Here is a 25,687-nt window from a genome sequence, read left to right on the forward strand (position 1 = left end):
TGTCTGTCAGCCACACTTCCCGCTTATGGCGAGGTTTCCATCTGTGAGGATAAATACCAGACATTTCAGCAACCAAAACATAAACTGTTATAGGATACACAGAAAAAGGTAACAGAATTTAGTTTCAAGAAGTTGCAAGTTAAAAATAGTAGCAGTATTCTCTGGGTTTAGTGGATTTCCTTTAGCCATTAGTCGTCTTGGGCAAACATTAGTGGGTGGACTTACAGTCCTCCTCTCAGTCGAAAGGGTTGTTCCATTTTCATACCCAGGGGGGCGCAAGTACTGCCAGGTATGCCACACTATAACAATGGTTATGATCACAACAACAATACATTTCACACAAATTTGAAAACCCTGGTTTACCATCTCGACCAACTGTTATTTCTTTTTTCGTCGTCTATATGGGTTGGTGGCTTTACAGGAGGCTTCACTGACTTTCGGGTCTACCCAGACTCTAAACGTCTGAGTCCACCCTATTATCAGACTTTAGCTCACCTTCCACCTTTGAGTTTCCAGTCGAGATTACCTTTTTACAATATAAACAATATGTCAGGTGAACACAGGTGGATCTTCCAGCGAATTTGACTGCAGTAGGAGTGGCCAGCAGTGCCTGGTATGGCCCCTCCCACTTGGGTGAATACCAGTGTTATTTCTTGATGCTTCTTATCAGAACCCAATCACCTGGTTCTAAAAGCTGGTTTTCCTGCTGAGGGGCAAAAGGTTTTTCATTAGTCAAGATGTCTCTTTGTTTTACTAAAATGGCCCTCATATAGTCAGCCAGGTTTGCTTCTTTATTAGTCTCCCATTGGTTTTTAAACTGTGGTAACCTGTAAGGTCTTCCAAAAAGGGTCTCGGCCTTATTGCACTGGTAATGTTAATTTCTATGCACAGTTTCACTAAATCTAGACACTGAGTCCAGTGTCCACAATACATTCCTTCAGCCTATTGTTAATTGTACCAGTCATTATTTCTACTAACCCTGCACTTTGCAGGTGGTAGGCACAGTGATTCTTTACGACAATGTCAAGTCAAGCCAAGTCAACTTTATTTATAAAGCGCTTTTAAAACAGCAGGAGCTGACCAAAAGGCTTAACAATGCAGAATAAAACATAACAACAAACTAAAACAAACGGTATAAAATCAAGAAGTTAAATAAAAATAAATAAGACCAATAAAAACATCAACTCACACCGAGTTAAACCCCAGAGAGAAAAAGTGAGTTTTTAACTTGGATTTAAAATCATTCAACGAACGGGCCTTCCTAATCTGCATAGGGAGTGCATTCTACAAGCTGGGGCCAGCAACGGCAAATGCTCTGTCCCCCCTGAATTTCTGCCGTGTCTTTGGCACATCCAGGAGCAGCTGGTCAGCTGATCTAAGTGAGCAGGAAGGGGAATGCAGGTGTAGCAGCTCAGAGAGGTAGGGTGGAGCCAGACCACTTAAAGACTTAAAAACAAATAAAAGATGTTTTTTTTTTTTTTTTTTTTAAAAACTCTAAAATGGACAGGCAGCCAGAACTGGTGGGATATGCTCTCTCTTCCACGTTCCAGTTAACAAGCGTGCACCAAAGTTCTGCACCAGCTGGAGACGGGACAAGGATGAGTGAGGGGCACCGAGGAAAAGAGAGTTACAGTAATCAATCCGAGTTATAACAAAGGCGTGGATTACTGTCTCAAAGAACTTTCTTGATAAAAACAATTTGACTTTAGCAAGCTGCCTTAACTGAAAGAAGCTGGATCTCACCACCGAACTGATCTGCTTGTCCAAATTTAAAACCAATGTCCATCTTCACTCCTAAATTTGTCAGAGTAGATTTAACGGATTGAGTGAGAGAGCCCAGAGCTATTGGGTGTGACTCACTGTTGACACTGGGACCGAAGACAATCACCTCTGTGTTTTCGTCATTGAGGTGGAGAAAATTTAAGAGCCATCCAGATTTGTAATTTCTTCAAGCACTTAATTAAAGGGCTGATGGAGTGGGCATCCTGCTTTGTTATTGTATTAATGTGAAACATAGTTCCTATCCTTTTCATAATTCGATTAACAAAATGAGACCCATTGTCACTATAAATAATAATATATATATATATTTTTTTCCCCAGGTATACCATACTGAGGAATTACATCTTTGCATAATGCTTTGGCTACTGTTATTGCATCAGGATGTTTTGCTGGGAACAATTCAATCCATTTAGAGAATGCATTATCATTACCAGACAGAATTTTGCGTTTTAATACTATCAAGTCCATGTGTATAACCTGAAACGGATATTGGGGAGTTGGAAACTTCCCTCGTGTTGGTCTAAGATTTCCCTGAGCACTGTGCTTACATGCTCCTATAAAAAATTTTTTGAATAAGAATTAAATCCAATATTTGTTTACCTGTCCCATCATTCCCCCCGTTGACCCATGGGTCACCCCATGGGTCAATATAGCTGCCCATTTAAAAATAGTTTTTTTTATAAAGTAAGTTTGTTTTCTGGTCATACATATATACTATTTAGGAGTTTAGCATTATGTTTGTTCCAAAGCTCTTTTTCAGGTTCCAATCTCCGTTGTTGCATTTCTTTAAGTATTACTTTGTCAACCTCCTCATTTTTCTATGAAGAACCATCTACATAAAGTATTACACCTTTCGTCAGTGGTTGATCTATTAGGTAATTTCTGCTCTGTGCTGTTTTTTCTGCTAATTCTTGGCAATCATGCACACTTCCACCATAAGGAAGTGGCAACATTGTAGCAGGGTCCAACTGGGTGCACCATTCTATCGTGAGGTGCGGTTGGAACAGTAATGCGGCCATGCAGGATAAGTGTCCCGCAGGCGACAAAAAAAAGTTAAGTTCATCTGTAAAAGTAATGCTAAAACTGCATGCGAAACCTTAAGGGTCATTGGGTGGAATAGTACTATTGTTGCACTTACTTCTACTGCCATTGATGCCGCAATTGGTGTCCTAACGCAATGCGGCAGTACACATGCCACACCATTTAATTTTGAAGAGAAATAAGCTACAGGTTTCATTTTGTCTCCATGTTGTTGGACTAAAACTGAGGTCAATAAATTACCTTTGCAGTCTACCATTTATACAAAAGGTTTACTATAATCAGGTAACTCTAAGGCTGTGCTGGACACCAGAACCTGTTTAATGTTACCAAAGGCCGTGTCCGCTTCTTGTGTCCAGGTTACAGGGGAATTCATTTTTAAAATTTTGTCATACATCAACTTTTGGAGAGAAACCATTATTTCAGCATAGTTTGGTACCCAGTTCCTGCAATAATTAAACAGACCTAAAAATGACATCATTTGCTTCTTCGTTAGAGAATTTGGTGCTTGCAGAATTGAAGTTTTCCATTCTTCCATAATTGTGCGTCCTGCTGCGCTTAAATATGACAAAGATATTTTACCTGTTCCCTGCACAGCTGTAATTTATTTTTACTGACTTTGTGGCCTTCATCAGCTAAATGTTTTAACAGTGCCACTGAATCCTTCATACAAGTTTTTTTTTTCTCTGGTGATGCTATCAGAACATCATCAACATAAATTATTTTTTTACTTCCCCTGGAGGTTGGAATTTTTGCCATGCTCGCTATCATTTCGCACTAACCTTGGGGTAGTCTGGTGTAAGTGTACCTTTGGCCGTCATATGTGAACGCAAACCAGTACTGGCTGTCCTTCTGGACAGGCACAGGAAAGAATGCATTACTGAATGTCTACCACTGTGAAGGCGGCTGCATCCGATCCTAACGAGTTCAGTAATGTATAGGGGTCAGGCACACAGGGTGCTCTTTGTATAACTGCATTGTGTACTGCTTGTAAGTCTCATACCATCCTCCAACCAGTGGAGGGCGTCTGTTTTTTCACTGGAAATATAGGAGTATTACATGGTGAGTCATTGCACTTTATAATTACTCCTGCAGCTATTAAATCTGAAATTACTGGTTTAATACATTCTTGTGCATCTGGTCTTAAAGGGTTTTGTCGAACACATGGTCTATATTCTGTTTTTGGTCTAATCTGAACTGGTAAAGCGCCTTTAATTAACCCTACATCTGTGGGTCCTTTAGACCACAGAGTGTCAGGGAGATCCTTTAACAGATCTTCCTCCTCCTCAGTTAACACTAATAATCATCTGGCCCAGTCCTTTAGTTTTTCTTCCAAATGCACACCCATTTTAACAGAAGTTGTCCAAACAAAGCCACTCGAGTCAGTCCAGTTGAGGGACTTCCCTGGATGTGGGGTGATAGTGTTGGAATCAGTCATCAGCACTTTCCCCCATCCTAACCATATTCCCCAGATCCTGCCACTGCTGATTGTGCCCATTCAGCATGAAGACATGCCAAAGGTGATTTAAAATTCAACATGTTTTCCCCCATTTTTGCAGCTACAGCTGCACTGCATACAATTATGTAAAAGTAATTTTAGTTGCACTAACTCTAACTGAGAAATACACACGATTTCACCATTTGAGCTTTCACTGAAACTCGCGTGGCTGCAGGTTTTGCTCCTGGAATTTGTTCTTTGATAGCTGTCCTACATGCACCATCGTCATACAAAAAAATCATCACATTCCCATTTATCCTTGATTTAATTTCTGATTTCACATCTGCATAAGCCAATAAATCCTAGAACTTCATCAACACCTCGTCATCTCCATCTGACTCATCATTCTGCTTTTCAGGGAGTCCTGCATTAAAAAATGCAAAGCTCCCTGTCCCCTGGCCTCGTCATGCTTTTTCCTTCTTTTCCACAGGTCCAACACCCTGAAAAGGGGTAACCATAAGCTCCTCTCTGACATCCTCACTACATCTCAAACCTCTTCTGTCATGTCCTCTGGAACCTCTCCTTCTTTGGCTGCCTCCACCATGATAAAACACTTCCACTCAAGTTTTCCATGTCCTGCACAAACTGATTCACTTCTGCTTTGTAAGAAATCACACCTTCTATAGCTTTCTTAACATCTTCCATTGTCCATGTCCTATACACTAAAATAGTCGGAGTTGATCATCTCCTGCCTGGGGATTTGCAACCTGGATCATTGGAAATGATTCTGTCATTGCTGAAGTTTCTTCAGGTTCAGACGGGAGAGGAGAAAGTCCCTCTCCCATCGTTTTTGACCACTGTAATTTCTGCCCTTTCTGTGATCTAGTCAACATTCCTTTTTGAGAGGATTCCCCATCATTAGGTGGGGGATCCTTTACTAACTGGGGGTAAAGAGAGCTGTTAACATCTGCTCCGTATGGAACAGGCGCTCCTCCTTCCTGCACGTTCTCGTACTCCTTCCTGCAGGCTCGTGCACGCGCCCCCTCCCTCTGCTCTCTCCTGTTCTCTGAAGCCGCATTGCCCTTTTTTTTTTCCTTCTTTCCGCCTCTCTCAACCAAAATTCCGTAGACTCAAATCCTGCTTTCTGCATTTTCTTCTGTTCTTTTCCTGTCTTTTTTTTTAATCGCATCCTGTAATGCAATTATTCTCCGAGTGTTTAACCTTCCAATAAATCCATAGTCTTTTACCCATTTATCCAAATGCTCGTTTTTTGCAGGATCCAGACTTCCCACATACTTCTAATCCTTGCTCTGCAAACTTTCTTTTGGACTTTCCTTACTCTGTGCCTTTCTCATTTTTAAAAACAAAACTAAACAAAAAACACTTGTTTAGCAGTTCAAAAAACACAATCTGCAAATTCAGCGATTTGCTAAACACAACAACAACAAAACACAGCAACAAGAAACAAACAGCAAATACGGCGATTTGCACACAAAATCACATAAACATTCACACACTCTTTACTTTACTAATTTATAAATGCCGGCTTTTTAATTATCTTTAATTCCTACATCTGAAAGTTATGGTACTGGGATTTTGTATATCATATCTATTCATACATATATGTATTCTTTTCATTGTTTTATTTAACACGGAATTTCACGGACTCCGCCGTCCAACCAAATGGTACGGGATTTCCAGGACCCCGCCGTCCTTGCCTGATAGTGTCTAGAATTCTCAGGGCTTTACTTCTTTTTAAACGCGGAATTTCACGGACTCCGCCGTCCAACCAAATAGTACGGGATTTCAAGGACCCCGCCGTCCGTACTTACGGAATTTCACAGGACTCCGTCGTCCTTTCCGTTGTCTTTCTCCTTCGGTATACCGTCAACCTTTTGGACTCCAGCCAACGGGATGGGCACCAGTTCCAACAAAGGGTTGACTCACCTAGGAGTCAGCTGTGGCCACAGTCTCCTGGGGCCCACCACGCTTGCTGAAATCCTCAGGTATGTTGGTATCCGGCTCGAAGGACCAAATTAATGTTGGGTTCAAACAACCTGCAACATCATAACAATTCAAAAAGGAAAGAAAGACCAACGGACAAAGGTACCTTTACGAGGAGAGCAGACAGAGATCTACCCAGTAAACAATCTCTCTCCACTCTGGCGCAAATTCTGCTGCCTCCTCTTTTAATAAGTTGATTTGGGTTGTCCCTAAGTTACACATGCGCTGAGCTCTAAGGAGGGGAAACAGATAAAAACACAGCTGCAGCGCTATCAGAAAGCATTTATTACAACATGTCTATCCTTCCACAGTCTTCTCAAATCATCTCTGGACCTGCAAAGCCGTTTCTCACAGATAAACTAACACAGAGCGTCCTTCGATTCATTTTAGACATAGCTAACACAGGTTCTCAGGAGAATGCTGAAAAGACGCAAAGATAAACATTTTCTCCCAAGGGTGTCACCTCCACCTTCCTGTGAAACAGATTTGGACACACACAGACACTTCTGCAAACATGATTAAATCACCTATACATATATAGCAAGGTGATGCATAAAATAAGCAAATATGTGATAACCTATATACATTATTCCAACAGGGATAATAGATAATTAAATATGCTGCGATATAACTTTTTCTTGTTAGAAAAATGGAAGTTTGTGCAAACCTCTATTCCTTCATTTATTAAAAAAAATTCATAAGGCTGAAGGTATTTCTTTGTGAAATCATTTTATACTTTGACCGGTAAAAATATGTTTGGCTTGTAGATTTTTTATTATCAACCAGCCGACTTCATTAAATTTCGATTTTAGAGTTATTTAAAATCTGACAAAAAACAGAGTAAAGAACACTGTGAACTGTGCAGAAGGCAAATTCCTTCTAAAACAGGAAACACCATCAACCTTTTTTTATCACAGGAGGCAGAACTACCAGCATGTTTAATCTCAGACGGAAATGAACACTGATGGTGAGACCTGCACAGCAGCAACACTCTGAACTACCAGAAGAAATTCTAAGAATTAGCTTTTAGTTCCTAGATTATTTCCTGGAAGTTGCCAAAAATGTTTGTCAATTTTGGGTTTGTCCTGTACAACTTGAAGACTTTAGAATTTATTTGTAGAATTAATGTTTTGGTTTTAAATGGAACTGACCAAACAGTTTAGTGTTCTGTTTTATTTATGTTCTCTTTTTAAACTTGAAAGCTTTTGCTTCAATCGTGTTCCTTCAGTGCATCTGTTTTGTTTAAAGTATGATAGGAAATAAATATTTAAATCTTAACATCCTGCTGATGATTACACATATCTCTTATGAGCAGAGTGTTCAAATTCAACAAATACAGTAATTATATCGTGATATATATTGTTATCGTCTGATTTGAAAAAACTATCGTGATCTAAAAAATTCAATATTGCCCAGCCAAAGCTTAAAGTGTATTAAAGTGTATTATCTGGTGGTCTCTCCAATCAGGATATTCAAACATCCACAGTGGGAAGATCTTGTGAATCACCACCAGGGGGCGGTAGAAGACCAGCTTCAGCAGAAGTAAACACTCCCAATACCTCTGTGTCCTTACTGCTGTGGTTTGACCTCAGGAGAGGGATTCACACCAAACCTCTCCTAGTTCCAGATTGTTCTGGAACTAGGAGAGGTTTGGAAAGAGGAATGGTCCAAAAATCCTCCTGACTGCAGTGCATATTTGTAACTACAGGGAGCGTTTGGTTACTGCAGCCAAAGAAGGATCAACTATTTATTAGGTTAAGGGTTCATTTAGTGTTTCCACCTGCACTAAGACGTTTGACATGCTGTGTTTAATAAACACATACAAAAAACTCATGTTGGTGAGAAACCGTATTTTGTTCACACCAAAAGTATACATTGTAATAACATAAACTGCTTGTGTTTAACTTTAGAGTCCAAGTTAAATACATTCAAATTTACACTGTAAAAACAGCCATACCAGAAATGAGTCAAAAATTCCTGAAATTTTAAATATTTTCTTTAAATAAGCAGAAATTTTTTGCAAATGAGGGAGGAAAAATGGTCTTGCAAAAGAATATTATTTTAAGAAAAAAATCTAGTCACTAAAACATAATACATTACGATTATTTTGGTGTTATGAACATTTCCTGATAGAACATTTTTTCTTGCAATGCAGAAAAAAAGACATTCTCTTAAAACAAGTCTTTTTACCTTCCTAAGTATCTGTTTTTGCAGTGTGCAATCTCCGCCAGATGATTTTGTAAACAACTGTACTCATTTTCATACAAAGTTAACAGGTAAACAATATGAAATGCAGTAACTGTAGCTCATGAAAGACGTGAAACTCTCACAACCTGAGACAGTAGACTGGAAGTAGTAGTAGTATGTTCATCTAGGAAATGCAAACTTTCCATCGAGCTGCTCTGGCCTCATCGTTTCTGCAGCTTCTTCCACCTGTTTGGTGACACACAGGCATTTGGGTGCGTCAGGCATTCCAGATGAATGAAGTGTGTGTGTGTGTGTGTGTTTTGTTTGGTTTTGCAGATAGTGGTTGCACCATTGTGTGCGTTTGAGTCTGTAGGTGTGTTTGGTTGTGCACAAAAAGGCAGTATTTGTGTAAACAGCAACTACTCACATTGATACTGTTAAGCCTCAAAAAACATTTACTGTTTGTGTTGAACTTTTTTCTCTCTTTGTCAACTCTTTACCCTCTTTTTTCTCTTCAATCTCTGTAATCTCTTTTTTTCATGTAGAGCTTAAAAAATTAAAATAAAAAGAATTCATAAAAAGAAAGTTTAGTTTCAAATACAAAAGGGGATTATTCAAATTTACCAAAGGGGAATTGAAAGTAACCCCAGTTGTAAAAATAAAATCTTTCCAAATCGAGAGGCTCTAAACTTCTGTTTGCTCAGCTGCTGGACAGGATGAAAACGATGAGCTTTTGGACACTTAATGTATGAATCACAGCAAGATTCTCCCAGCAGGACTAGACCCTAAGCAAATGTCCTCCAGTAAGATTCTCTTGTTATGCTGAACAACCAGCTCTGTTTAATCTGACTTTAGGAAAAGAAGATCAACAACCATCCTGGTCTGTATATCTGATGGAAGTCCAGTAAACCAGGGACATCTGCTGCTTTTGACGGACATCTGAGTATTATCAGCAGGATGATGGAAATGTGTTCTGTGCTGCTTGATGATTGGAGCACAGACTCTGTCAGTCATTTACATGAACAAACCAGACTTTAATTTGGACTGAGAACACATTAATAATGCTCAAATGGGATTCTTTTGTTGACATCTTTATTATTTGATGGCGATACTCTTCTAAACTCTTTTTTGTTTGGTTTTTAAAGGCCACGCCAGGCCAGAACTGCTTCATAGCTCATCCTGTCTTCAGGGAGGAACACAGAGAAGTCCTGAAGAGAACAGGACGATCAGAGTTTCATATTGTTTTTTGGTTCTTTACTACAATTTTCAGTTTGACATTTTTCCTTTATGGCTGTTTTTTATTTGACATCACAACACTTAATGTTTTTTTTTCCTGTTTTCTTTCACCACTTGCTGTGTTCTTTCCTTTGGAGTCAAAGGTGGAGCACACATGCACCTGGGCCTTCAGGAAGGAGACAGGTTCCTGGAAAACCTGGATGAGGGCGCGTTCTTGAAGCTTCTGTTGAGTCACTGTAGCTCAGTGTCAGAAGTTAAAGCTCTGTCTCTCCCTCTGGTCACCGGCGGGGACCGTCTCCAGACTTCTGGATGTACTTCATCTCCCAGCAACCCCAGTGCACAGTTTGTGGATGCCACACACCTGACTCTCATTTGCAGTCACTCACAGTACAGTTAAGCACTGCGCTGAGCTTCACTCAGTGTGAAGTATTGTTTGTGCCACTCTGCCTGCATTACCGAGCGTTATAGCTAAGCCTGATATCCCGACCCTGTTTAGTCTCTGTTTGCCTGCCGCCTGCCCCAAATCTCGCCTGGATCCTGATTACTCCAGTTTGCGCTCTGATGCTCCTATGCTCGTTATCGACCCCTGCCTGCCTGACCCCGATTTAGCTTTGTGGACTTTAATCTGAACATTTTAGTTGCCGTGTTAAATCTTCAATTGAACTAATAAAAAAGTTATTATCATAATATAATATCATTTGGAACAAGCCGTCGGCCTGTCCTTGCGACACTCTGCCTCCAGGTGCTCTGTTGTCAGTCAAGATGCCCATTCATCCAGATGATGTTATGAGGTGACTGAACTTCAAATCAAAGTGCTCTGTTTAAATTCAGAGTCTATTTAAGGACATAATCACCTGAGGAACGTCACATCAAATGGATGATTTAAGGTGTGAAAGGGCGGCATTGTTTTTTGTCCGGAATTATGAAGACACAAATGACACAAGATGATGGAGAGAAACTGAGAGGCTTTATTTTTTTTGCAACTTCAGAGAAGCAACAACGGTTCAGGTGATGACTTCAGACCTCATCATGTCGCCCTTCATCTTTTCCTTAAGAGGAAACCTGTGAGGAGGATGTCACAACCACTCCGTCCTTGATCTCCTCAGTGACCACAATGATCTTTTTGGTCGTGGTGGAGGAAGTGCTGGAGGATTTGGAAGAGGAGGTGGAGGAGGTTTGCCTGCAAGGACAGAGAGAAAAAAATCAGTTTCCATCAAAGCCACAACAAAGCTTCAGTTTCAAAGCTGGTTTGTGTCGTTTCTACTCACGTGGCCTCTCCATCCAACAGCCTTCTGTATTCTGCAATCTCCATCTCCAGTCTGGTCTTGATGTCAAACAAGATCTGGTATTCTCGACTTTGGTGTTCCATGTCGTTGCGCATCATGACTAACTGCTCCTCCAGAACTGATACCTTTTGCTGGAAGGCAGAGATCTGAGAAGAAAAGCGTGCCTCTGTTTCGTGTAATTGGCCCTCCAGAGCAGCTTTCTGTGGAGCAGAGAGAGTGTGAGGGCGCTGAAGACCAGGGAAGACTCAGAGGAGACAGGAGCAGAGCACACAGTGATCATTTACCAAACTGAGTTGAGACTGCAGCTCTATTTGCAGGTTTTGAAGTGTCCGATTGAGATCTGAGATTTCGGACTTTGACGAGATTAAAGTTTCTTGTTTCACAGACATCTCTGACTTCAGCCCCTCTGCCTGTGGAAGATGAGAAGGAACATTGGGTTTTCACTTAGCACATGGTTTCAAAGAAGTTCATGCAGTCCAGTTGAAACTATTCTCTCACCTTTTTATCGTACCACTCTTGAAGTTCTTTCTTGTTTTTATTAGCCATGGCCTCGTACTGCTCACGGATCTCAGCCATGATGGCACTCAAGTCCTCCTGTGGTTTTGCGTCCACCTCAACGTTGACCTGACCAGTGACCTGAGTCCTCATTGACGCCATTTCCTGTTAAACACATGGAATTTGCTTGTTATTCATGTTCTGTGTTCCCTTTAAGATATTTTCCTCACATTTACTACACACCTCCTCGTGGTTCTTCTTGAGGAAGACCAGCTCCTCCCTGAGGCCTTCAATCTGGAGCTCCAAGTCTGACCTGGCAAGGGTCAGCTGGTCAAGCACTCTCCTCAGCTCAGCAATGTCTGCCTCCACTGACTGGCGCATGCAGAGCTCGGTCTCAAACCTGTAATGGACCGAGACGTGTGCGGTTAGACTTGAACATCCTTCATGCAGGTCTTCCACGTGCATTCATGCTTCTCTGTTCTCCCGCTGTGATACGTACTTGCTTCTGAAGTCATCAGCGGCCAGCCTGGCGTTATCCAAAGAAATTTGAATGCTTCCTTTGGTACGGTACCCGTCCTGGATCTGTGAGATAAAGACACATTTTTCTTCCTCATCAATGTAACTCTGTAAAAACAATCTGCTGAACTGACATCTCAAGTCTGCATCATAAGAGTCGCAATAACATTCAGGAACCGTACCTTTCCCTGCAGTTCTACGATGGTGGCATAGAACTTTGAATAGTCACGGCCGGCGGGGGCAGCTTTGCTGTCCAGGAAATTTCGGATCTTGAGCTCGAGCTCACTGTTCGCCTTCTCCAGGGTGCGCACCTTCTCCAGGTAGCTGGCAAGCCGGTCATTGAGGTTCTGCATGGTGGCCTTGTCATTGGCTCCAAGTTGGAAGTCTCCACTGCCTGCACCGCCTGCACCGCCTGCACCGCCAGCAAAGCCTGCACTACCTCCTGAGCCAAAAGCAAAACCACCAGAACCAAGACCACCTCCGGCCCCAAAAGAACCAGAGGAAACAGAGACTCTGGTCCCTCTGCCGCCTGAGCCAGCATAGACGCTGGAAGCATATCTTTGATTCAAGCCCATACTTGAGCCTCCTGCTCCAGAGGAGCGTGAGGACAAGTGCATGCTAGAATAGTTACTCATTGTGCAGTGTGGTCGGAGATCGGCCTGCTTGGAGAGGTGGAGCTGGCTGAGATGTTGTGCTCCTCTGCGGCTTTGTTTTTTATTCTGCTCCTACGGGGGAGGAGCCATGCAGGCCCTTCTGACAGGACGAGCTGGGCCGCACCTCCCTCATTCACCCAGCCCCTGAATTCTTTTTGCATGACAGAAGAAATGGCAAACTCGATTGTGTTTAAAACCAGGTCACACCTCAATGGACCTCTCTCTCCATTGGACCTTTACCTCCAGACCTCGTGTAAAACCAAACAACCCCCATGTGCTCTTTCACCAGTTTTTAGTCTAATGTGAAGCGGAAACACCTGTCACACCTGTCCATCTTCTGTCACTGCTTCATTCCTGTTTCAATTAACAGATTCCTTTCAAACTATTCAAACATGAAATGTAAACTTTATCATTTTTGCATTAAGTGTTTGGCATTTAAGTTTCTTCTAAAATGTAACACTTATTTTCTGGTAATTGCCATTTGTGGTTGCTGGAGCCTATCCCAGCCTTTCCAGTCCATTCAAGGACCACACAACCATATTCACACCTAATGCACAATTCTGGATCACCTGTGCATCATGATTTTGGACTGTGGGAAGAAGCTAAAGAAAACCCATGCATCTACCAGAAGAACATGGAAACTCCACACTGAAAGGACCCAGCTGGGAGTCTAACCAGGACTGTATGGCTGTGAAGGAAAAAATTGTGCCACTCATGGTTTTAGAATTTATTTAACATGTCTTTGACACGTTTTCAAAATTGTCTTTGTTCTCTGACAGCTTTTTTTTTTTTTTTGGTGGAATTTAGCGGTAACAAATGTTTTTGACTTATTTCTCTGTTCCATGTTTGTACTGTTTTACACTGTAAAAAGTGAAGTGAAATGTGAAATCCCTCCTACCACTTTTCTTTGGGCCTGAAGTCTGCGCTCCCCAAGCCAGTTTGTTTAAAGAAACAAGGGGGGGGGGGGGGGGGGGGGGTCCATAAATCTGGAGTATTGAGTGCTTTTTAATTAGGGGCTCTCCGGCATACCTGTTTGTCCCGTTATCATACATAACATAAGAAGTCCACCTTTACATAAGAAGTCACCTTTCCCATGCGTGCACACGATCTTCACATCTGAAACTCTAGCCTCAAACGGAGCCGTTACAGCCTGCAGGGTTACGGGGGGTGTTGTTGCAGACATTCTGGTTGAGTCTTACTCAAGGCTTGGCTCAGAAAAGTTGGATTCCCGGCCAAGCATTTGTCTGTGGGTTATTATTTTACAACTGTACTTTGGCACATCCATCACTCAAAATAGGAACAAGCCCTTGCCTGTTTGCTGTTTTTTTTCACCTCATTCTTTTAAAATGCCCCCAAAGGATTTTTCACCCCACCCTGCATCACGCAAAACCTTTAAAACACTGACACCCTATTTTGAAACGCAGAGGGTTCTGGATCCATTTTCAGTCTCTGAAATCCAGGCAGCCATGTATGTTCTGTATTTGTGGTGATTTTCAAGCTGATTACTTTTAACCAAAAGATGCCTGTGGCCATGTGTGCTGACACCACACCTCCGGAGAATACAAACCAGATGCTCCTTTTTGCTGCAGATAATCATTTTGAGGCAGTAGACTCATGTCAGGCATGCACTTAACAGGAAAAGATGTTACTAGTATGGCAAAACTAAATCCGAAAAAAGTAAAAAAGGCCTTCTTTCCAGCAAAAAAGTAATTTTTTTCCAACTTGCACGAAAGATCAAAAAAGGATTGAAAAAGGTTCAAGAAATTCTGTATAAACTAATTTGGAAGAACTAATAATCAAAACAAATTGGAAATGTGGAGGGTTTTATTTCTTCTCAAAATGCAGCAAAATACCCAGACTGGTAAAATACATTCCTGGAAAAAGAAATACTTTCATCCTTTTTCTCTGTTAGTCATTTTATGGCTCCAATACTAATGGGCACCTGCCCTTTCTGCTTGTAAAACCTTCTATATAATCAGATCTTTGAGTATGTTGATACTCTTAACCCCCACCAACATCAAGATTTTTATCCTTTTTCCTTATAAAATCCTTTCGAATATTTGTTGATCAGAGGACTTCCTGATTTCCCACTTGGGCCTCACATCACTGATGTTTCTCACTTCTCAGCACTTCCTGTTGGCGGTCGCTGGACGGAGCAAATCAGTTTTCACTAACCAGCACGTTTGATTTGGCAAAGATTTTTATGCTGGATGCCCTTCCTGACACAACCCCGTATTTTATTCGGGCCTCACAAGCACAGGGGAACCCAGACTCCAGGATGAAGGGTTTTGCACAGGGACCTTCAGTGTACAGATTGAATGTAACCATCGTTACATAAAAGAAAACTTAGAACTACACTTAATCCTTTATGATCGCCTTGAAATAGAGTGTGTTCCTGTGTGGTGTTCCTCAGCTACAAGTGCAAAGTAAAAAATTGATAGTTGGATCTGCAGAGAATTAGCAGTGTTTGGGACACATTAAGTGTAAATGTGCAGAGTAGATGGTGTTTTTAGAGCTGCTGGATGGCTGAAAGTTTGTCTTAGGTGCTTCTGTTTCTGGAGGCAGGGAATGATAGGGTTGATCAACTTCTTTAAATGGTTTTGTTTGCTTTCATCTGCTTTCCTTTGGTGTCAGGGGCAGACTGTGGCCTATAGGTTTAACTTCACCTGATCTCCTTTTATTATGCTGCTTTCAGTGTTTTGACTGAAAATCAAAGACGGATACAGTTACAAGATGGATAGGTATGTTTTCTTCTTCCCCTTAACATCAAGAATGGTAGTTTCACCCTTTAACCCTGTGGCTGGAAATAATTATTTAACCCTTGTGCTATCCTATGACCCCACCCATACATTGTCATGTTCTCCCTATCATGACACAGGTGGATAAAGGTGGAAAGATTTCATGTAATCCATGGACAGCAGTGAAGATCATAAATCATTGAAGAAGAAAGGTTCAGAGCACTGTCTAGTGGGGTCTAGATGACCCAACTCCCAATGTTTAAGTGTCTGGGATAGCACAAAGGTTAATGCCCATGGAAGTCAGCATTCTTCAGACTACACCTATGGAAGGGGTTTTTACCGTGGAAAATTGAACAGTTCAAAAGCAGATAACACAGTCAGTGGAACAGACCCAACCACCTGAACTACACCCATTCATAGGAAAGCCAGATTCTTTAAAGGAATTGAATGACAGAAGACAAGTTATGCATCGAGTTAGGGTCAGCAGAAGATCAGCAGTGCCGGACTAGTGTGAATCACTGTTTGGACAACATGGTGATTAGATGCAGTAAACCCCAGATTATAGTGCGATTTCTGCCTGCAGGCAAGAGAAAATGAAAACGTGCTGGAATTTAAAGCTTGATTTGTTCGAGTGTTTGAATTCAGTGCTGGATTAGCTGCCACTCATAAACATTATGCTCCATTGTTTAAGTTGCGTTTTCTTGACTGCTAGCCCAAATCAGTGTGTGGCGCTGTAGTAACTTCCTGTAGCGCCCCAATAACCTGTGGTTTGCGTGAGCTTAATGCCCATGGGACGCATGCCTGGGATCAACATTAGGCTAAGATGCAAAAAAATGTTAGATGTTGCAATCATGGAAAACAAGGACACTTTGTAAGACAATGCAGATGGAGACGTGGCAGACATGCAGAATGAGGCCCTCCGTCATGATGGAGACACTATTATGACTTATGGCAGTTACTAGCCAGACCTTCTGGTTGGACAGAAGTTTCAGGAAGACGCATGCAGCCATGTCCAGTTTGACACAGAGCCATGGACGACTTTTTGATCCATCTCAGTTAAAAACAGAGCTGACTGACTGTAATGTACGCCATAAAAAATTTTCCTTCATCAGAAATATTCTGAGTCAATCATGAAGTAGCCGCACAGATTAATGTGTTTGCCGCTGACCATCCCTGTATCCACTGCGTCTGTCGAGCGGACATTTTCAGCTCTAAAGTGAATTAAAACCTATACCAACACAACATGACAGACTCGGCTTTGATGAAATGGAAAAGAACAGAACTGAAGCACAATAATCTACACGACAGGGTGATGGAGATGTTTTTGTGGAAAGAGAGGAGAATGGATTTTGTCTTTAAATAATCAGATTTTTTGATGAGTGAAATTCAATTCAATTCAATTTTATTTTCATAGCCCAAATTCACAACAACAGTCGTCTGAAAAGTTAAAAATAAAATCAAAAGGATCATAATTACATAGAATTCAATAGAAAAATACTAAACTGAACTAAGAAACTGACTAAGCTAAACTGGGCATCCCTGCCCTCAGACCCCTCTTTGCAGTAAGGAAAAACTCCTAAAAAAAAAAAAACGGATTCCGGAAAAAACGAAGAAACCTCAGGGGTCCCCACATGAAGGAGGGATCCTCCCCCAGGACGGACAGGTGATTTACCAGAACTCATAGAGAAGAATTAACTTATCTAACTCTACAACTACATATATAAAGTCCAGCAGAGGAGCTTCATCCAGACGGAGTCAGGGGGACAGTTGGGGACGCGAGTTGAGCCGGAGACAGGATCCACAGCCAGGTGTAGGAGCAGGAGCAGAGACGAGCCAGAGACGAGGTACACGGTCAGGTACAGGAGCACGGATGAGCCAACTGGAATCTGGAAGCACTCCCACTCCCCAGAGGGGAGAGGGAAAGAGGGAGAGTACGTGAATCGCACTGCATAAAACAGAGGCATGGAGAACTAAATGTTGAATAATGATCAAGAATAGAGAAGAGAGGAAGGGTAGAAGTAGATGAGAAAAGAGGACAGAACCCCAGTGCACCATAGTTTCCCCAGCTTTTAACTTCTAGCAGCCTACTAACAACTAATTGTTATTGTTATTAAGTTTAATTTAAACACATTAACAATAAGTTAAATAATCTCTGAATACTAACTAGTCTGATGATAAGCCTGTCCAAAGAGGCTTTAGTGATAAGTATCATAATAAATTATATTCCAAATTAATGTGATTAATTACAATGTTTTTTGCTGGCTTTAGTTGCCCGACATGGTTATTTATTGTTTCATTTATTCAGTTCATTTAGAGGCATTTATTGTGGCTACAGGAATTTCCAATCTGCAATGCAAAGTTCATTTCTGCATCGTAAAATGGTTCATGAAGGGTTGAGTGATTCAGACATAGAACTACTGAAGGCCCAGGTGTGAAATGCACGTCCCGCCACTGGCATGTGTGCGTGTGTGGTGGTGGTGGTGGGGGGGGGGGGGGGGGGGGGGCGTGCTCATAATGCTAATCTGACATTCATTTTTTTGAACATGAAAGAAAGCAGTAATAAAACAACCTGGTTTGGTGAAAAATCAGTAACACTGCAGAAAAGCAGCATGAACTTGTGTTGTGATTCATCTTTCAACAAAACCTTTTGTGAGAATTAAAAGCATAATAAGAGGAGGTCATACCTGCAAAATGGTCAATTGTGCTGTTTTGAGTTCTGCTGGATCACATCTGCGGTATTTTTTTTTAATGGACTAAACTCAACACTTCAACAGTTCTCATGGTTGGGCAGGTTGTGAAATCATTAAAAAAGTGGACTGTTTTGCTTCAAGCTAACTGGCTTGTCAGAAGTCATTAATGAGGAATTTTCCCTTTGGCAGTGAAGGTAACAGTTGCGTCACCTTCAGGAGCCATTGGAGCAAAACCTCTGAGATTGTGGTGATTGAAATCCCACTCCGATCCTCTTTTGAGACACTTTCAAAGTCTTCCCAGTAGTCTTCCAATTATGATTTTATTTTTTTAGCCAAAATAAATAATAAAAAGGACATAGTTTCTGCAGAATTTCTGCAGTAGTTCATAGAAATTCACCTCTCCCTATTGCTGAGAGTTCTCTGTTTATACGCCCTCCTGGCAGCTTACAGCCCCTCACACCCCTAATCTAGCATGACGGGTGCAACAAAAATGGTGAGTAATATCAGAGTTATCCAGCTGTACAGTTTTGGGCCAGCTGCCAGCTCAGACGAGGAAAACAAAGACGTACATGGACCTCGTCGTTCACAAGTGGACGCATCAGAATGGAACATAGCAGGAAGCTCCTGACCCGCCCAGCGTTTTTTCAGTGTCGCAAACACGATCTTTTTCAAACAGCATTTTTTCGTCTGCTCTTGAGTCATAACAATTACAATGATAAAATACTTGGAAATTCAATCTTAGGTAAAATGATCTTCTTACACATCTTTCATCATCAGAGAAATGCCACAATAACTTGTTAAAGAAAACGCCAAAGACACCATTTCCATTTGAGTAGGTTTTCTGACACATCAGAACTTTCCAAGTACCTCTTTTTTGCAAAACTTGACCTTTTTTTAAATTATTGGAGCATTTTTTGCTCATTCTGAGAGGCGTGAGTGTGTTTGCTGGGATGCATTACAAAAAATCCAGCACAAAAGCTGTCTGCTAAGAAACTTCTTCCACAAAAGAAGACTTTCACTGAGGCTTCCTTCAGTTTTCACAGAACCCTTTGTTCTCTTTTCACTGGCCAGGATCAGTTTCAGCACAACACCAAACAATCTCGTTGCAGGAACCTCCTTTCTAAAACGAGTCTGGGGTTCTTTAGCACTGACAAATGTCTGCACATTCATTTGACGTTAAGCTAAGAACTTCCCTCTTCTCGTTACCGGACCTTTTTCAGTCTTAAGTCTGACAACGCGCGGATGTTTCAGTCCGGTCCGGGCGGGGCTGGAGGCTGTCCCCCAGCAGAAGGGTCCAGGCCTGTCAGGGGAAACAGGTCCAGGCATGGCGCTCTGCGACATTAGCGAGTGCTGACACAAGAATGCAGAAGATGTCAAAGAGGAGATGATATCTGCGCTTCTTAAGGCGTGAAGAAACAGGAATTTGGAGAGAAACTCACATGGGTGTGGCTGTGGAGCTACTTTTCCATGACTGAGGCCAGCAGATCAGCAAAATGGAAGGAGCTAGAAAACAAAGAAGGAGTCCTGAAGGAAGACTGTTCTGCAGTTTTATAACACACACAAAAATTAATGCACACACACACACATATACACAGATAAATGCAAAAAAAAAAAAACAAGCACACACATACATACACATTCACAAACACACACCCCCATCCACTCACATACATTACTACACACACATAGACACACAGTCAGATTTTAGTTATAGAGCGCTTCTCCTGTCACAGACCACCTAAAAGTACTTCAAATGAAATAAATAAACAGATGACAATAAAAATAATTGCAAAAACAGAAATCACAATAATAGCCTCCATACACACATGCAGACTGGGAGAAACAGTCCATAACATCAAAGCACTGTAAAACATTAGGGAAATGGAAAAATGAATTAAAGCAAAGCCAAAAAGATTAGTTTTGAGCTTCTCCTTATAAACTTCTACAGCGGATGAAGGCCTGACATCTTCAGGAGGTTTTTCCACAGGTGAGACCCACAGTGCTGGAATGTGGCCTCACTGTGGGTCTTTGTTCTGACCTTTGGGACCACCAGCGGATCTGTCCCTGAGGACCTGAGGGTTCTGGACGGTCACAAACTAAAAGCAATTCGGATTTTTAAAAAAATCAAGGTCCAATGTTGTTACAGTTTTTACAGTTGTTTACGCACTAAAATAAAAATAAAAATTTGCAAAATCATACTCCAATGAGCAAAACACCTCAGCAGATTTGCACAACATTACACATAAAGTTTGCTTCACCCTTTTTGCAAAACATTGCACATTTGTACATTTCTGTACCCATTTTCACACCTTAGACAAAGACACGGGTTGTGACGTTACATTCTTGTTATTACAAAACCCCAGATTACCAACGACCACACTAGTGAAAGAACTGGAAAACCACGTTTACAAGGTGTGGAAGCACACATGCTACTTTGAAAATGCATCACTCAGGTAGGTTATAAAAGGGAACAAGTGATTTCACCTGTCTTCAACAAAAATGGCAGATGCTAGAAAACAAAGAAGAAGAGTGGGAATGAGAGGACATGAGAGAGTAAAAGAGCACTTGAAGAGTTGATAGAACCCGGACAAAGAAGACGAAAAAGGGAGAAGCAGACTTTGTGTACTATAAATGCATTTTATATGTATTACTCCAATCCTTTTAATACTAAAAATCTCAGTATTTATTTGTATTTCCTGTTTACAGTTTTTCTCAGTTGTTTAAACACATCTTCTGAAAGCATGCCCCGTATTCTCATAACTCTATACACAAATAAAATAATATAGAAATGGGCAAAAAAAACTCCTGCAAAATGACATTCAAAACTATGTTATTTCCTCTCAAAATATGATTGCACTTTTATTTGACACACAAACCTACATGAATAGACATTTATAGGAAACAGCTGAACACCATGATGAATAGAAAACACGTCTTCATTCATCAGAATGACTTGGGCTTTTTCTTGGTTCATGTACTACAGACAGTTCATAAGTGTGTTGTAAGATATTTGATAATATTTTTATACTCTGCACACACAAATACATGGTAGAAGCTTATTTTATTATCCCCACAAAAACAATGTACACGGTGTACATTCCATTCCTAAACAACACAACATACACTACATACAAAACAACAACAACTGTTGTGCGCTGTCCACAGCACTTCATCCACATCACAAGCAATGGTTTCACTGGCCAAGCAGCAGGGAAAACACCGCCTAGTATGACCAACCCTGCTATGAAAAGCATGAGCTGCTCTATCTCCACATGCGCCCTCCATAGCTTGGAGAAGAGGTAGACTCATTTGTGGATTCCAGTTATACACTTTCCATCTACATTCAGAAAAAAAAATCCTCAATAGGATTGAGGAATAGAGAATATGGAGGGAAATAAACAACTTAAAAGCATTGGTAGGCTGTGAGCCAGTTATGTACGAGAGCAGCCCCGTGGAAACTTAAGTTGTCCCATATGACAACGTACTTGAGCTGCACTGGGCCATCTACCTGATCTGGTGGAATGAGTGTGTTGTGTTGGGTGTCCAGGAATGCCATCAGATGGACGGTGATAGGGGTCAAAGGTAGCATGGTGATGGATGACGCCGTGGTGGGTAAGCGCTGCACACATTGTGATGCTCCCTCTGTGCTAGCCAGGGACTTCAACAATGGCAACCTGTCCGATGATATTCCTTCCCCTCTTTCGTCTTTTTGTGACGCTAAACCCAACCTCATCAATGAAGATGAACTGGTGCTCCTATGCAGCCACCTCTAGCTCCAGGACTCTCTGAAACACACATGACGATATCAGAAATAGACACGGAGTGATCACTATAGTTAAGTACAGTCATTATGATTGCAATATTCACATATGTATAATTTACTGTAAACAGTATTGAGTGAATGCATCAGTTGGGTAACTCACTTACACATAGTTATATCGTAATTCTTTGACTCTTTCTGAATTGCGTTCAAATGGCACCCTATAGACCTGCTTCATCCTGAGATGATTTCTGCACAAGACACGGTCTTGATGATACACTGTTGATAGGCTTCTCCATTAATATTTTGAAATATGTCACCATTTTTTACCATTGTTCTTTGTATATGCCACAATCTTATGGCGTTGTTTTCTAGGACCATGTTCATGATTTCAGTTTCCTGTTCAGGAGAGAGAACACGTTCCTGATCACCTTGTGTTAGTAATCAATCAGTTCTGCCAAACAAATAGTAAAATACTGTAAATTAAAGTAGATATATATTTCCTAAATACGTGAAATATACTTCACATTATTTGTACAGTTCTGCAGAACAGTCAACAGGCAAAACGGTAATTCTGTACTCACTGAATACTGTAGGGATGTCCAGTACTGCCATTTTCAAGTGAGAGTAGATTTTTTTTACCTATTCTCATTTCGGAAAGTGTACCTGCTCAAATTTAGTTGTACTCTTTGCCCAGCCTCCTCATCGTTAGACCATGGTTGACCCCATGATCAACCAAAGGGGCTTGGATTTCAGAGACTCCGGTCTTTGGCCTTCCTCGTCCACCTCCTCTTACTCTCACCCGTCTGGTTCTGCCTCTGTTCCCAATGTTGACAACTGTTGCTCCAAAACAGGAGAACACCTGTTGCCCTTTCATGCTAATGTTCTGATTGCTAGTTGTAAACTTGTGTGACGCATGTTTGCCCTTGTGTTGAGTGACTGTGCATATTTGAATGGCAGTGTGTTCCTTATGAAAAGATATTTTCATAAGAATTGTGTTTAGTGTTTTGAAGTAAGTATGTTTTAGAAATGGAATTTGAGTGTAAAGCAGAAACTGTGCTTAGAGTTTAGCGGACTTGGTTCAGGAGGTTGGTGAATGAGTTACATGTCGTGGTCATTGTGTCTCAGGTACCAACATTTGACTGTAAACAATTCAGAAAAACTGTAATTACTGCGTAGGCTGCGAGGTGAAGCAACAGCATCCAGCTCTGCATTTTGGCACATTTGCACAATCCATTTAGCTTACTCAGCATATTCAAATAATGTAAGTCGTTTTAGACAAGCTTTTATTCACAGAAAAACTGGAGTTAATCAAGCAAATAAGATCCTTCAGTTGAGATAAGGTTTCATTATTTTAGGAGTAAAATCCAGTCCCTGCTGGACCTCATTTCATTAAACTCTTTTAGCCGTTTCATTTTTGCTTGAACATAAATCAGGAAATATTTTTACTCTTTTGTAAAGAATTATAAAAGCAGAGTTTTGTTGGAGGGTTATAACTGAAACTTTGCTGAAGTTTGATCCCAGATAAATCAAACTCTGTTTTTACTAAAATTTTATGTCATAATGAAAAAACAAACAAACTTTTTTCTACTTAAAGTCACACCCCAACCATCCTTTGATTAATAAAAGCAATCACAGTGGTTCTTTAATTAGGATTATGCAATTTCTTAACTTGAATCAAAGAACCTGTGTCTTTTTCATAGAGTTTTTGCAGAGCAACTGGTTTTGGTCATGTTCTGTTTTCACAGCGGTTTGACTTTCACCTGTTTGACACACCTGTGACTTGACAGTCACACCTGTTTTAAGTTTGTCATGATTCACTGCTGTCTTCATTTTAGTCATTTACCCTCAGTCTATTTAACCCTTGTGCTATCCTAGGCACTTCAGCGTTGGGAGTTGGGTCAACTAGACCAACTAGACAGTGCGCTGAACCTTTTTTCTTCAATGATTTGTGATCTTCACTGGTGTCCATGGATTACATGAAATCTTTCCACCTTTATCCACCTTTGTCATGGTAGGGAGAACAGGTCAATGCAAGGGTGGGATCATCTAAGATAGCACAAGGGTGAAGTGTCTGGTTGCACAATCTGCAGAAAGTGTGGGAAATTGGAAGGAGTGGACGTCAAAAAAACGTTTGCCTGGACAGGGTAATCCGGGACCGGCCTCATGAGCAGGGATGAGTGGACTGAAGACTCTGAGGGCGGTTGACAACCGCTGAAAGGACGGACATATACGGGACTGATGCTCCCACTCTGGGGTTCCCCACTGTCTGCCTCTTCCTGCAAACGCCACCTTAGAGAGCTCAGACTGAAATATATGGCTGTGAAGCAAAATATATTTCACAATAAGTAATAAAAGTTCAGCACTGCAAGGTTCTAGTGTAACACACTGGACTGGCTCGCTCACCTTGACAAAGCCGGTGTTTGTCTCTGGTTCAAAGGGAGCTTGTTAAACTGCTGAAGAAGGTCACTCATAATAATACAAAGCCCAGCAAAGCGACCATCAAAACTACTCTTGCTTTTTTAATTTTTTTCCATACTCGATCTCCATTTCCGAGTGCTTTTGGGGTCCATATTGGCCAGTTCGTCCTTTAGTGTTCCAAGTAGGAAACCCAAACTAGAAGCACACACAGGAATAAGTATATCCATTTATTTTGAGATCTCCAATAGTTAAATACACTGCCAGTTGCACAGAGGAGCCTGAAACCAGAAGAAAGCAGAGTCAATATATGTCCTGCTCCAAGCAAAATATAATCCAGTCTCTTCTTATACTCAAACTTCTCAGTAACAAAGGTGGAGATCCCACTGGAGACGTCATGAAACAAGGAGGAATCAAGTCAGGGGAGGCAAACAAGTCCAACATCTGTGATCCAAACGCAGAAACGGCAGATTGATACACCAAGAGGACAGACCTTATCTTAACCACAGACAGAAAAAGGGCCAAAGCACAGTCAAGGAAAAACTGGGAAAGGCCGGAATGTGAGCTAAAGCACAACGAACTGGCAGAGAGTGTGAGGAACTGTCAGTGCTAAATACAGTATGACAGTGATCAGGAGCACCAGATGGAGACTGGAAGAGTGGAGAGCATGCCCAACAAAACTCCCCACAGATCATGACAGTGACAGGAGTTAATCAGAAATTCGCCTCTGAATTGTGGGTGGGACTGTTGGCGCAAAGTAAGCCTATCTTCATTTCCCATCAGCCCTTTGTTTTCACATCTCCCGCTAGCTTACAGCCCCTCACAATCCCAACCTAACATTACTGGTGCAACAAAAATAGTCAGCAGTATCTGAGCTATCCAGCTGTACAGTTTTGAGCCAGATGCCATCTTAGACAAGGAAACTGAAGATCACAGATGTATTTGTCTGGATGATTTGGAATGAAGTGGAGCAGGGAGCTCAATGGTCTCCTACTGGAGCTTGTCACAGGCTTTTTCTAGCTTTTTTCATCTGCTCCTGATTGACACCAATTTGAATAAATAAATACTTAGCAATGCCGTTTTGAGACTTTTTTTATTTATATGTGTTCTCCTTTATCAGAAAGATGGCATAAGAACGTGTTAAAAACACAATTTTCATTGAAGTGGGTCTTTAAACCATTTTTTCTATTTAAAATCATTTTGCAGAAAATAAGGTGCAAGTTTCTGGAAACCCTGTTTTTCCAGTTTTCCAGAGTGTCTGTCTTGATCTCGGAATTCCTGTGAGCTGAAATGTGGCAGTCATTTGTTTGAGGCTGTTCTCTGAAAACTCTCAAACTGTCAGTGTAAAATCACCAGAGCTCAATGTTTGCCCTCTGGAAAACTCTCATTCTAACACAATTTGAAAATGAAACATCATCACATTGAAGTCTGAAACGTCGGTATGAG

At 41.2% G+C, this 25,687-nt stretch overlaps 1 protein-coding gene across 1 annotated transcript; it reads right to left on the minus strand.

Annotated features, from left to right (window-relative positions):
- Positions 1-10,633: 10,633 nt before the first annotated feature.
- LOC101159648 (keratin, type I cytoskeletal 50 kDa) lies at positions 10,634-12,800 on the minus strand. The gene is made up of 7 exons (XM_004066180.5): positions 12,165-12,800; positions 11,966-12,048; positions 11,710-11,866; positions 11,470-11,631; positions 11,256-11,381; positions 10,954-11,171; positions 10,634-10,865 (listed from the first exon to the last, which is right to left on the minus strand). The coding sequence occupies exons 1-7, from the start codon at positions 12,615-12,617 to the stop codon at positions 10,736-10,738; spliced, it is 1,329 nt and encodes a 442-aa protein (XP_004066228.3). The 5' UTR covers positions 12,618-12,800; the 3' UTR covers positions 10,634-10,735.
- Positions 12,801-25,687: the final 12,887 nt, after the last annotated feature.

The sequence above is a fragment of the Oryzias latipes genome, chromosome 1 (assembly GCF_053564925.1).
Source record: "Oryzias latipes strain Hd-rR chromosome 1, Olatipes_Hd-rR_3.1".
NCBI classification, from domain to species: Eukaryota; Metazoa; Chordata; class Actinopteri; order Beloniformes; family Adrianichthyidae; genus Oryzias; species Oryzias latipes.